The 12,453-nt window shown below is 41.5% G+C and overlaps 1 protein-coding gene across 4 annotated transcripts in view; it reads right to left on the reverse strand.

Moving 5' to 3' along the window:
- DAAM1 (dishevelled associated activator of morphogenesis 1) overlaps positions 1-12,453 on the reverse strand; it is a 179,176-nt gene that overhangs the window by 51,435 nt on the left and 115,288 nt on the right. For all 4 annotated transcript variants that reach the window (XM_067734604.1, XM_067734602.1, XM_067734603.1 and 1 more), the window contains exons 5-15: positions 12,236-12,330; positions 9,931-10,264; positions 8,856-8,966; positions 8,631-8,734; positions 7,155-7,221; positions 6,813-6,930; positions 6,253-6,391; positions 5,904-5,962; positions 2,430-2,617; positions 1,625-1,924; positions 1,211-1,318 (exon numbers count right to left, since the gene is read on the reverse strand). In XM_067734604.1, coding sequence (XP_067590705.1) covers positions 1,211-1,318; positions 1,625-1,924; positions 2,430-2,617; positions 5,904-5,962; positions 6,253-6,391; positions 6,813-6,930; positions 7,155-7,221; positions 8,631-8,734; positions 8,856-8,966; positions 9,931-10,264; positions 12,236-12,330 — 1,623 coding nt within the window. The remainder of the gene's footprint in view (positions 1-1,210; positions 1,319-1,624; positions 1,925-2,429; positions 2,618-5,903; positions 5,963-6,252; positions 6,392-6,812; positions 6,931-7,154; positions 7,222-8,630; positions 8,735-8,855; positions 8,967-9,930; positions 10,265-12,235; positions 12,331-12,453) is intronic.

Raw genomic sequence — 12,453 nt, forward strand, 5'->3', positions numbered from 1 at the left:
GAAAACCCTCAGCTGTTTTTTCTCCCCAGCCTCAGTCCATCTTCTCCCTTGGTGATTGGCAGTTCTGTTTTGAGACACTCTTTCTTGGGAACCAAGCCAAGCCTAAGCAGACTAGGAAGTCTGCTGCTCGTCTGAGGATGCTCCACCCTGGGAATGATTCACACGGGAGTTAAGGGCCTCCCAGCAAAACCCAAGGAAAGCCCCTACGCAGATGCCTGGCATCTGCCTGTTCCTGTTCCTTAAGACACCCTCTGCTCTCATCATTTCTCTCCCTCAGTCACACTTTGAACTTTTCTCCTTACACTCTGAGACTCACTTTTTCCCTCCCAGACTTCCGATTGACTGTTGAAGACCTCAGTCCACCTCTTGCTTGTACTTCTGAGACTCTCTGTACCAAGCCACTTTGCTGTGAACTCTACTAAGATGCCCTCTCGAGGGGTGAGAGGTACCGCACAGATGTGACCAAGCTCACTAAGTGACGCTGACTACTTGGCCAGGTTAGTAAGCACCAAATCAAACTGCATGTTCTCATACTATCATGTTGCTCACTTTTCAGAGGTTCCTTGGGTCCTATTTGTTCCACTGCCATCCCCACACTTGCTCAGCCTTCACAGCCCCACTTCTGAGTCGATCGTGTTCAGGACAGAGCAAAAACTTCTTTCTAGGTTCTATCTAGCTGCCAACTTATAGTCATTTACCAACCCCCATACTTCAAAAGGTTCCATTTATTTCAAATAAGCAGTCCACTTCTGATAATAACCATTTGAGATATAAATATTATAACTAAAATAGCTTCAGAAACAAACACTGTGGTGTGACACTACAAGTTAGGTAACTCTCCTACTATTTTCCCCTGGTGGCCCCTTTGACTAAGCACAAGTGACAATAAGATACAGAGCTCCTTCCACCAACGGAGACAGTGTTGTGGAAAGACACCAGAGCATGAAGCTCCCTAACAAGGAGCTTGTATACCTTCAACATGTACACACACATGCGTGCGCACACACACACACACACACATAAACTGACAGGAACCTAAACACACATGCAGACCCACACACCATGCTGTCTGCAGGAACATAATAGGCTAGACCAAACAGCCTAGAATTAAGATGCCTAACATATCATGGTTATGGCAGATGGCCCAGGGATCATGCACAAGAACATGACTCCTTAATTATTTTAGCATCTGGAGGGCACATGCTCTTACCTGCTGTCTTTGGTAAGCAGAGAAAGTTCTTTCTAGGTCTTCAAGATCTAGAACTTTGAAGACTTTTGTATCATCAATTTCAGTCCACACTGTTCCTTCCAGTTTGTTCTGCAAACATCAAGTTAAGAAGCGCTGGGGTTTATAGTTAGACACAAAAAGAATAGATGTAGTTATTTTTTTTACAAAGTGCTGCTATCCCAAATTTTTCACTCTACCGGATGCTCAGAATGAGCTGGCTTCAAAAATCGGGTCCCTTGTTTCAGAAGCTTTATCACTTGAATATCTGAGCTAGTGAGAATCCTGAATCCACACTAGGAAATGAAATCACTGGACAGCCAGGGTGGCCCGATCAGAGACAACACAGAGCACTGCTAGTGCTATCCGTTAGAGGGAAAGTTGGAACAAATGGCTCACCTCAGGCAGCTTAGACCAGTTGAAGGATTTCAGGGCGTTTGTGGGCTGAGGAATGTTCTTCTTCTTGAGTGCCAGACCCAGGGGGGCACCAGGAGGTGGCATGACTCCTCCCAAGGGAGGAGGCCCTGGGGGAGGGGGAGGGCCCCCTGGGGGGAGGGGAGGGGGTGGAGGAGGAAGCGCTCCACCAGGCAGAGGCGGGGGTGGTGGGGGAGGGAGGAGGGGTCCGGGCACAGAGGAAGGAAAGGGCCCCCCGGGGGCTCCAGGCGATGCTCCACCTGGGAGTGAAGCGCAGACGGCCCTCTGAAAAATAAAAATAGGAAAAGAGGAGATGAACAGAAGAACTAAATTCACTGGATGATTTTTAAGGTCTGAAACTTTGCCTAACATGTGTATTATGGAGAAATTCACACATCTGAGAATGTGGGCTTAAAGGCGCAGTAAGTTGAGTGGCCTCGTGTGTGACACTCTAGGGCTCGTTTGCAAAGGGTTCACGTGTCTCTCACTTCTGGTACCATCCTCCAGTTTGGTTTTCATGAAATCAGTTTTCATGTTAAGAAGCTAATGTGATTTCCTTGCTCTTGTGAGAGTATCTGTATTGGAGAACAAATGCACACCTCCAACCACCTCTGCTAACGTGCACGGTAAGCAGAGGGAACAGGTTGCACCACCACCGTGATGGGTCAGGAGACGGTTCAGGCTCTATTGCCCCCAGCAGAGCTGTCTACTTAAGGAGGGGGGCTCTGGGATAAGGAGGCCTCAGCAGCTGCCAGCCATGGGAGACCCAGCCTGGGGCCCGTGAGCTCACCCTGCTGAGCTCGTGGAGCTGGGCCGTGAGGTCTGCCACCTGCTGCTTCACTTGCTTGTGCTCAGTGGTCTCCTTTTCAAGTTTCTCTTTCATTTTATTCAAGGTCTGCATCATCTCTTCCTTCTCCTGGGTCTTGGCATCGCATTCTCGCTCTTTCTTTTCCAGTTTCTGTTGTAACTCGTTGTGCTCTACACATGAAAACAACTGCACATGAAAACGGTGAACTCTTCAAAGCTGAAGCATTTTCTCTAAACAGAAGATCGATTGAGGGTGATTGTGAGGCTCTTTATTATGATTTATAAAATCATTCCTCTTCTCCATCAAAGGGAGCAACTCATGGGCTCAATGGTGCTCGTGCTTGGAGGGGGCTTCAGATGAACAACTTTATCAACTACATTCTGTAAAAGGCTGAAGAGGCCCTCCGGTCACAGTTCCAAAGATGGAACACAGGCGTGAGCAACTATTTGTGGAGGAGAATGGCGCCTGCTTGGTATTTAATTTAGAATCCTGTCCTAGAAATGGCCCTTTAGTCACACTAGGGAAAATGACTATTAACAGGGCCTCTTTTCACAAGTTAGAAATGAGAACTAGACAAGTCCAGTGTTCATTAGCTGGGTTTGCTGGCTCAGGTCCCACTAGCAGAGGGGCTGAAAGGGAGGATCCTGCCCTGGGAGGAAGTGCTGCTGCCGGACCCAGGGTTTGTCCCAGTGTGGAGTCATTGCTCCCACTGCCCTCGGAGGGCCCCTTGGACTTGAAGTGTTTTATGGCTGGCAAACAATTATTAAAACTTGCGAAAGCAAATGTTATTATCTCATCAAAACACCTTAAGGGTTTTAAGTTAAGTAGTACCTGCTGAGCATGAGAATCACGATAATACGCGGAGAAAAATATTAGCTCTCAGCTGTAGTTGCACTCACTCCCCCAATCCCGCGATAACAGAACAAGGCATCCCGTTTAGCATAACGCTTACTTATGTTGCCAACACACCTCCTGACTCTAGCACTTACAGGAGTAATACTCTTTGGAAAAGAGGACTAATGAAGTTTAGCCTGCAGATTTTCGTTTCAAATACTTGGCCCCAATCCCTAGTCTTTTTATACCAATAAACCCACTAGAGATAGAACCTACTGGGGCAGAGCTATACAGAGCTGGTCTCTATTTCTGAATTTGATAACATTTAAATTCTTGCTTTCTCTGTCTTTTACTTTCTCTCTTCTTAGTTCTCTAAAATCAGAGTTTGCAGAGAAGGGTTCAAGTCGCTAAAATCCTTGGATTTTACCAGCCTTGGAGTTTACCAGCCTTGAAGTTAAGATAACCGCCAACCCGCTTCTACCACTCTGTGGATGCTTCCCTGACTTCTTCAGCGACATCTAAAAACCACCCCACTGCATCCCACTTTCCTTCTTCTATCTCTGTTTCATTCCTCTTTGACAATGTAAGACCTGACTTCCTATTATCGGTCATTAGCCTTTGACAAATCTGGCCAAGCCTCAGAACCACCTGAGAGATTTTGACATTTCAGGACTCACAGACCACATTCCAGGGAGTCTGTTCTATAGATCAGGGGCAGGGCTTAGGAACCTGTGGTTTTCAAATGCTCCTTAGAGGATTCTGATAAAGTGCCCGGTATGGGAAGCTCCAGCCTAAAGGATTATCTCCACAAATAGTCTCCATTTGCTAAGCTTTTATTCAGTACTTACTGGGTATCCGGCACTACAGAGAATTCTCCCCAGATATTCTCCACCTTTCAGGTCCATAGTACTTCCTGTCTCCTCACAGCCTCCACCCTCTGAGAAATTCATCAACAGGTACCCTATTTAATAGAACTTTGCTACTTGACACTTCCAGAGAAGAATGAATTTTACCGACAATATCTCCTTTTTTGCACTCTATGCATGACCTCACTTTAAACCATCCTATTCCTCCAGCTGATCTGGGCCATTTCCTCTTGTACCCCTCAACTGCCTAAATGCTACAAAACTTTCTACCATTTACTAGGCAGCTAATAAATGCCAGGTACTATGCTAAAGTCCTAATATTTGTCATTTACTCTTCACAACAACCCTGTGAGTTAGATGTAATCTTCACTTTGCAGAGGCAAAGACTGGAGGGGTAAAGGACATGACTTAGCCTACCCACACAGTCAGTCAGGGGCAGAGCTGAGACCCAGACCCAGAGCCCAGCACCGTGCCTGCCCCGTGCAGCCATTCAGTACATACCCACTGCATGAAGGACTGAAATGACTCCAAAGCTTATGTCCTAAGTACTCTCTTCAACTTGCACACCTGAGTCTCCATGCTCTAGGGTATATCCCTAAAGTACCACTCACTGACCATCTTCTCGGGTATAATTCTCTCTTTACCCTAACTTGTTGTCAGTGTCTCTATTCTTTCTATAGCAGTTTCTGGAATTAATTTATAAAAATGTATGTGCAACCTCACTTATTTGAGACCTATCTGAATTCATATGAGGAACCCACAATATAACAGAACTTCATATTCGGTATTTTCTGATATCAGTGGTGAGCCTGCTTTTCTGCTCAATGGACAAAACGTGATGAGAGGAAAGGAAATGCTTCAGCATCTCTTGGACCATATTTTCAACACACTGAATACTATGGTGAGTGCTACTGTATGTCACTGGCTGTGAATGAGTCACTTGGACAGGGAAAAGGAAGTCAGTTAACCAGCATAGTGAAAGAGTAGTGGCCGGGAGTATGACTGTTTTCTCAAAGGGTCCAACTTTAATTTGCTAATATTTTGAAGGAGGGGAAGAGTTATACTTATTCTGTGAGTGGTTTGGCATGGTGACAGGCACAAATGACCGCCCCCCCCCCAAGTCATTTGATGCTGAGAGTTGATAGCAAAGACATATTGAGATACTCACCAATGGCTGGTCTGTTAATGTTTCACAACATGTACATCTCTAATGGTCAGGGATTTTCTGCATGATTTCTCTTTTTATAACTGGTGCCAAATTAAGGTCACGTGGAGAAATGGGCTGCTGAAACCAAGTTGCCTGTGCTTCTCTTTCAAAATTCTGGGTAATCCCTGGTGTCCCTGATTATAGTTCTTAAAATCTAGTGTGCTTTAAAGAGCAGTTATGGGGAAGGCTGGGACGAACGGTAGTTAAGAAAATTTGAATCAATGAATATTGAACAGTAAATGCTTCAAAAATGCTTCCAAAAATGAACGGTGGTTTAGAAAATTTGAATTAATGAACATTGAACAGTGAATGCTTCAAAAAATGATTATAATGAAAGGATAAAATATTTGGGAATCAACATGACAACTAAGATAGTCTGATTCAAGAAAAACCAGGCAAAATGCCCTGAAAACATGGGGGAGGGGAAAGGCTGTTTATACACCAAAGTCAATGAGAAGCATTAATGCAAATTTCTAAAATATACAGTAAGGAGAGTTGTCCAATAACCAGTAACATGACCTCTTCTCTTGTCAGGACCTCATCATTTACCTTTTCTCATTTTTTCTGCTTGTTCTTTCCACTGCTTAACTTCATTTTCATTAACCAACCTGTATGATAGTTAAAGGAGCATTCATTACAAAAAGTGTAAAAGGTCCACTGCTAAATGCATGCTCTCTAGGTAGAAAAACTGTTTAATGCAGAGAAAGTCCTCAGCATGCCTGAAACCCATTTTAAACCCAGATGTTACATATATATATATTACATGTATACATATAGGAACTCATATCTGACCTCTAGAACATTTCAGTTCTCCCAGCTGCTATTCTGAAGTAGGATAATACAAATGTCTTATACTGGTGCTATTATCTCAAGGGTAGCAAAATAAGAAGAAACTTACATCCGTACGACATTTTTAATATTAAAGTTTTCCAAGGGCGTGGAGTCAGGGTCCTGACCTTTGTCATTCTGGATAACTATTTGCTGTATAATTCTATCTAGGAGTAGCCAGTACTGAACGGTGTTGCCACTTCTCTTGTCTAAAAAAGAAAAGAACAGTGGAGATACTTCAACTGGTTTCAAAACTTGAACGAATATTTTTCAACAGTGGTCACCCGCCAGAGCCACAAAACCAGACAGATGTTTACAACCCTTCCCAACGTTTCTGGAATTCTGACACACAATGACCATTTACGTGATTGAGAGGCACTTTCTGCCCCCTTCTAAATGTGTTGTAAGGCATATATTTATTTTTAAAATCAAAGCGAGTTATAATTCATTTCATTTTGAGAACTTCACAACACCCCTTAAGCTGTGCAGAGACACACTGGGCTGTCACAAAACTAAGGTTTGGAATCCCTGGTGTGCACCCAACCTAAGCCACACTGTTCAGAAGACAGAGCCCTTTGGATGATGTCCAAACATTCACAAACACATGCGTTAAGTCACAAACACACTCACAAGGCATTTGGAGGCAGTGGTGCAGGATGGACATGAAGTGAGGGTAAGCTTCACTGTGGGTCAGCCTCTTCCTGGTCAGCTCAAACATCTGAGTAGCACTTTTTGTGTCTATGTGAACCTGTTTCATATGAAAAAGAAATCTAAGTCAAACATCCAAGTTCTTCAATTCCTGCAAGGTAAGGTAAGCAATTACAAGGCAAATAGAAGCGAATCCTGCCACTTAGATAGCAAAACAGAAATCTGACTTTGCTCTTAGGTTACATGTCATCTCTATGACACACATTACAACAGGGACATTTGTGAGCTGCTGAGTCAAATTAGAATAATTGTAAGCACATGTACCAGTTCAAATCTTTTGGCAAATTCTAGTTCATCTTCATTTCGGAGCATTTCAAAAAAATCTAAATGCCTGAAAGACAATTAAAGAAAAGCTATTAAAAGTTGAACATCCTACAAACACAGGCACATAGGAATCAGGACATAAATACTAAGGCCTTTCCTAAAATTTCAGAGATATCTCTAAAAGAAGTACGACAACAAAATTTGAATGCCTTCTCTTAACTATGTTCTAAGGAAAGAAGACATCATCTGACTGAAATGAGATCACTACAAGAGACAAATCTGAAAGCCTAGGATGCGCAGCACATAGAAGACAATTCATGAAAGTTTATCAAATCCAAACACAACCAAATCCAGATTCTACTCATGGAATCTCTTTATGGAAAAATAAGCCCATATAACTAACTTGACTGACCACTGAATTAAAGATTACAAAAGAAATGTTCATGCCTTTCACTTATTCATTCAAATACTTATTGAGCCCCTATTATTGACTGGGGAATGATAAGTTCTGTGAAGACAAATCCAACAGCATAAAGGGGGTAGAGAATGATGGGAGGTGAGGTGAGGTGAAGAATATGAACACAGTGGCTGGAAAAGGTCTCTGCATGGGAAAAAGGGAAAAAGCGATTTGGACATCTGTGGGAAGATCTTTTAATGCTGAGGAAACAGCAGGTGCAAAGGCCCTGAGGCAAGTGTATTTTGACATGTTCATAGACTATCAAGGAAAAAAGCATGGTGGAGTGTGTGAATGAGGGAGAAGTGTGGTAGAAGGAAAGATCTGAAAGGTGGTAGGATATGTTAGAAATCGTAAAATGACTGCAGACAAGAGCAAATGAACAGGAAAGTGGAAATTAACATTCATAGAATGTCTATCAAAGGTGCCATGTGATTCCACATGTTTTATAGTCAGCTTTCATAACAGCTCTGCAGAATAGTGTTATCATCATCATCACTATTTCTTTACATATAAAAACAGTAAGGGGGCTTCCCTGGTGGCGCAGTGGTTGAGAGTCCGCCTGCCGATGCAGGGGACACGGGTTCGTGCCCTGGTCTGGGAAGATCCCACATGCCGCGGAGCGGCTAGGCCTGTGAGCCATGGCCGCTGAGCCTGCACGTCCGGAGCCTGTGCTCCGCAACAGGAGAGGCCACAACAGTGAGAGGCCCACATACCGCAAAAAACAAAACAAAACAAAAAAAAAACCCAAAAAACCCAGTGAGGTTCAGAAAAATTGAGTAACTTGACCAGAACACACAGCAGGTAAGCGGCAGGACTGGGATACGGATTCAAGCCTAATGCCAAAACCTACACTAAGTTCTCTACACAAGTGCTGCTTCTTTCATCGAGAAAATCTTACTATAAAAACATCATTACCTGGTCTAACATTTTGGTACAAGTTCCTTAGGTCACAAGTAGTTCACAGACTGGCACTATACACAAGGAAAACACATGAACTATCTCATAATAGTGTGACTTACCTATCTAATGTTGAATTTTCATGTTCCCTTAATTTATCTATTACAGGTTGAATTCCCAACATCAGAAATTCATAGCGAAGATGAAGTCTAAAGTCCAAACTTTCCTGAAAGTAAAAGGGTGATGGAATACATTTTTAAGCTCTTTAGACTACACAGTTGGTAATCTTTTTTTAAAAATTATTCTTTAATAATATATGTTTTAAATTGTGGTACAGAGGCTCTTACCACTCCTGCGCCTTGGCTTAGCACTGCATTGATGAAGGACATGATGGCAGTCTTGAGACTCACTTCATCTCGATACCGCCCCGTGCTTTTATCCAAGTCATTAATTAATGTCTACCAAGGATACAGATGTAAAAACAAAGGACCGAATAGTTACTAACCGTACACTCATTTTATTAATTTTTTAATACTCTGAAGTTAATTTTTAAAAGCTTGTGTTTAGTCAGCATTACATTGATCCACAGAAAGCTACCTTTTTTTCCTTAAGATTAGTCCTAAAAACTCTACTTTCAAAATTCTTACATCATATATGTTTACATATACATGTATACAAAGTACAAAAGACTGTGCTTCGTTAACTCTGCTTACTTTTTATATTTGAGTATAAACCATGTGGTGATGTAATCTCACTGTTTATATCGATACTACATCAAGACTGGCAACACATAAAATTTTCAGGGAACACCCATTTAGTGGATCAAAAAGTGTTTTATATAATGTGTAGGAAGCAGGGCTACATTTTTAAGTTCAGTACAGTAGTCTCCCCTTATTCAGAGGGGATATGTTCCAACATCCCCAGTGGATGCCGGAAACCATGGATAGTACTGAACCCTATATATATTCCTATATAGACTATGTTTTTCCTACATTAATGGCTGGGTGTTGTATACAGTGTGGGTATCTAGAGAAAGGGATGATTCACATCCTGGGAAGGACTGAGCAGGATGGCACAAGATTTCATCATGTTACTCAGAACAGCTGCACAATTTAAAGCTTATTTCTGGAATTTATTTCTGGAATTTTCCATTTAATATTTTTTAACCGCAGTTGACCTCAGGTAATTAGCACTGTGGAAAGCAAAACTGCAGTTAAGAGGGGGACTACTGTAAATCCACAACCTCAGATTGATCAACTACAGAAAGAACATTCTACTCTCTACCTAAGAAGAAGGAAATGCTTGAAGTCCCATCGTGAATGCTCACCACAGGGGAAAATCTCAAGTTAACATTCCCCCTTCGGGGCCAGGAAAGGCACTGGTCTTAAGGCAGGAATGAAGAAGTGGCGAGGAACCACCTACCTGAAAGCGGGTTCTCTCGCTGGCGTACTTCTGGTAGTGCAGCATGGCCTGCAGAACCTTCTTGTGGCCCCCGGGAACCAGGCACACAGCGCCCAAGATTTCCAGCACAGCCACCTTCGTCTTAATGTTCTCTGTGCTCAGACTCTGAGCAATTACATTAATACTCTCAGAATGAGCCAGGACGTGAGCCCGACCTTGAGAGTTGTTCATTAGCGCCTTTATACATCCAATGAGAGAGGTATGTATTCGAGACTCTGAGGTCTCGTAGTCCATGGTCTTTAGAAAGTTGAGAATACATGACAGGCCGTCCAAGTCAATGAATCGGGTTACAAACCTGTCACGAGGAGAAGGTTAAAATGTATCAGACTTAAGTCTTTTTGGAATATTTTAATAGCCCTTAACAGAAAGGTTTAGGGGGCTGGTGGGCAGGAGAAAGTAAGAAGATGTAGTTCCTAAAGTACCCAAAGGCTTACATGAAGTCTTCTTAATTGGAGGCCTCCTCCTTGGCCCAGACCCAATGGTCAGGTCTAACCAGAAGTGTGAAAAAAATCTCCAATTGAGTTAAAAAGAACTTAACCGATATGAATAACCAATGAACAGATCTTATAACCACAGAAAACCAGGAACAAGAAGACATTCAGAATATTCACCTTAGGTTAAAGTCATCTGCTGATCCTGTGTTATGATAGCATCCAGTCCTCATGCATGTTTAAGTGTTGACCACTGACCCAGGCACGCCCCATACCAATGAAAAGTCAAAGACCATCCTTAAACTCCAGGATATTTACTTGCCAAACAAATGATAATCTATCTCCTTAGTTTTATAGCAAAAACCTTCTTTTGTATGGCATGCTATATGGAATCCCAATATATAAAACAAATAAAAGCAATACTTTATTACTGTACATTAATTTTTTGATATTTATAGCACTTATTTAACTGTAAAGTCAATGAGAATAATTCACAATACACATCTGTAGGTTAAGCCTCTGAAAAGTTCAAAAGTAACATAACCTGTTGATGTGACTACTCCAGAAATTTCCAAACTTATTTAGCCTTGGATAACCATTAACATCTGAGAATGCAGAACACACATAGAGAGGGAAACACTGATCTTGTTAGGATAGATTAGAAAACTTTTGATATACTACTGTATATGATTTTTGAGGAATCAGTACATTTTTTCCTAGCATTTTATAGTCAAATATAGGGAATTTTATTTCTCAGCTATTTCATCCAACCACATCACCCAGACCTAGCCAAGCTTCATTCATAGCACTAGTGCTGATGAAATGCACCTGTAAGCACCCCCATATCCCACCAAACCTTAGAGGATTAATGGAAAATGAACGTGTGGGAGGCACACAGTAGAAGCTGATTGCTCATCCATTTCTTTTACAACCGTTTTATTGAGATATAACGCACATGCCATAAAATTCATACTTTCAAATGTGTAATTCAGTGATTTTTAATATATTCACAGAGTTGTGCAACCATGGTCACTATCTGATTTTAGAACACTTTAATTATCCCCAAAAGACCATTTTCCTCTCTCCCTAACCCCAGGCAACCACTTATCTTTCTGTCTCTATGGGTTGGCCTTTCCTGGATATTTCATATAAATGGAATCATACAATACGTGGTCCCTTGTGTCTGGCTTCTTTCGCTTTGCATAAATATTTTCAAGGCTCATCCATGTTGTAGCATGTATCAGTACTCCATTCCGTTTTAGGGTTGAAAAATATTCTGTTTTATGGATATGTTACATTTTATTTATCAATTGATCAGTTGATAGAATTTAGGTGTTTCCAATTTCTGGCTATTATAAATAATGCTAATATTCGCACACAAGGTTTTAGGGACATGTTTTCATTTCCCTTGGGCTATATATCGAGAAGTAGAATTGTTGGCTCATATGGCAACACTATGTTTAATATTCTGCGGAAATGTCCAACTATTTTCCAAAATGGTTGCACCATTTTACATTCCCCCCAGCAATGAATGAGGGTTACAATCTCTCCACATCTGCACCAACACTTATTAGTTTCTGCCTTTTTGTATTTTAGCCACCTTCATGGATGTCTGCATATCTTTTAACCGAAGAAAAACAATTTATTGAATGTTCAATGATTAAAGTATTTCATCCACGGTTCAATTACATGTTTTTAATTTAAGACTTCCTCAAGAGTTTGGCTATTGCAGAAAAATAAAGAAGAAAGGAAGGGAAAAAACAAGGGGAGAAGAAAGTAGAAAAGCAGAAAAAGAAAAGAGACAAGTAGTACACGCTACCCAGTATAAAAATTACCTCATTGGTTTCGTCCTTAGTGCTGTCTTCAAACTCTCTATAGTTTTACTTCTCTCTTCTTCCTCTTCTTTCTCTAAAGCCAGCAGAGATTTTCTCTATGCAAAGAAAACTAAAGTTACTTCTTCAATTTTTGTTTTAATTATAGTACAAGTAAGACAAGCCCACAGATTACATGCTATCACTTTTAATACAAATAATCAATAATAATATGACCAAGA

The sequence above is a fragment of the Pseudorca crassidens genome, chromosome 1 (genome assembly GCF_039906515.1).
Source record: "Pseudorca crassidens isolate mPseCra1 chromosome 1, mPseCra1.hap1, whole genome shotgun sequence".
In the NCBI taxonomy this organism is placed as follows: domain Eukaryota; kingdom Metazoa; phylum Chordata; class Mammalia; order Artiodactyla; family Delphinidae; genus Pseudorca; species Pseudorca crassidens.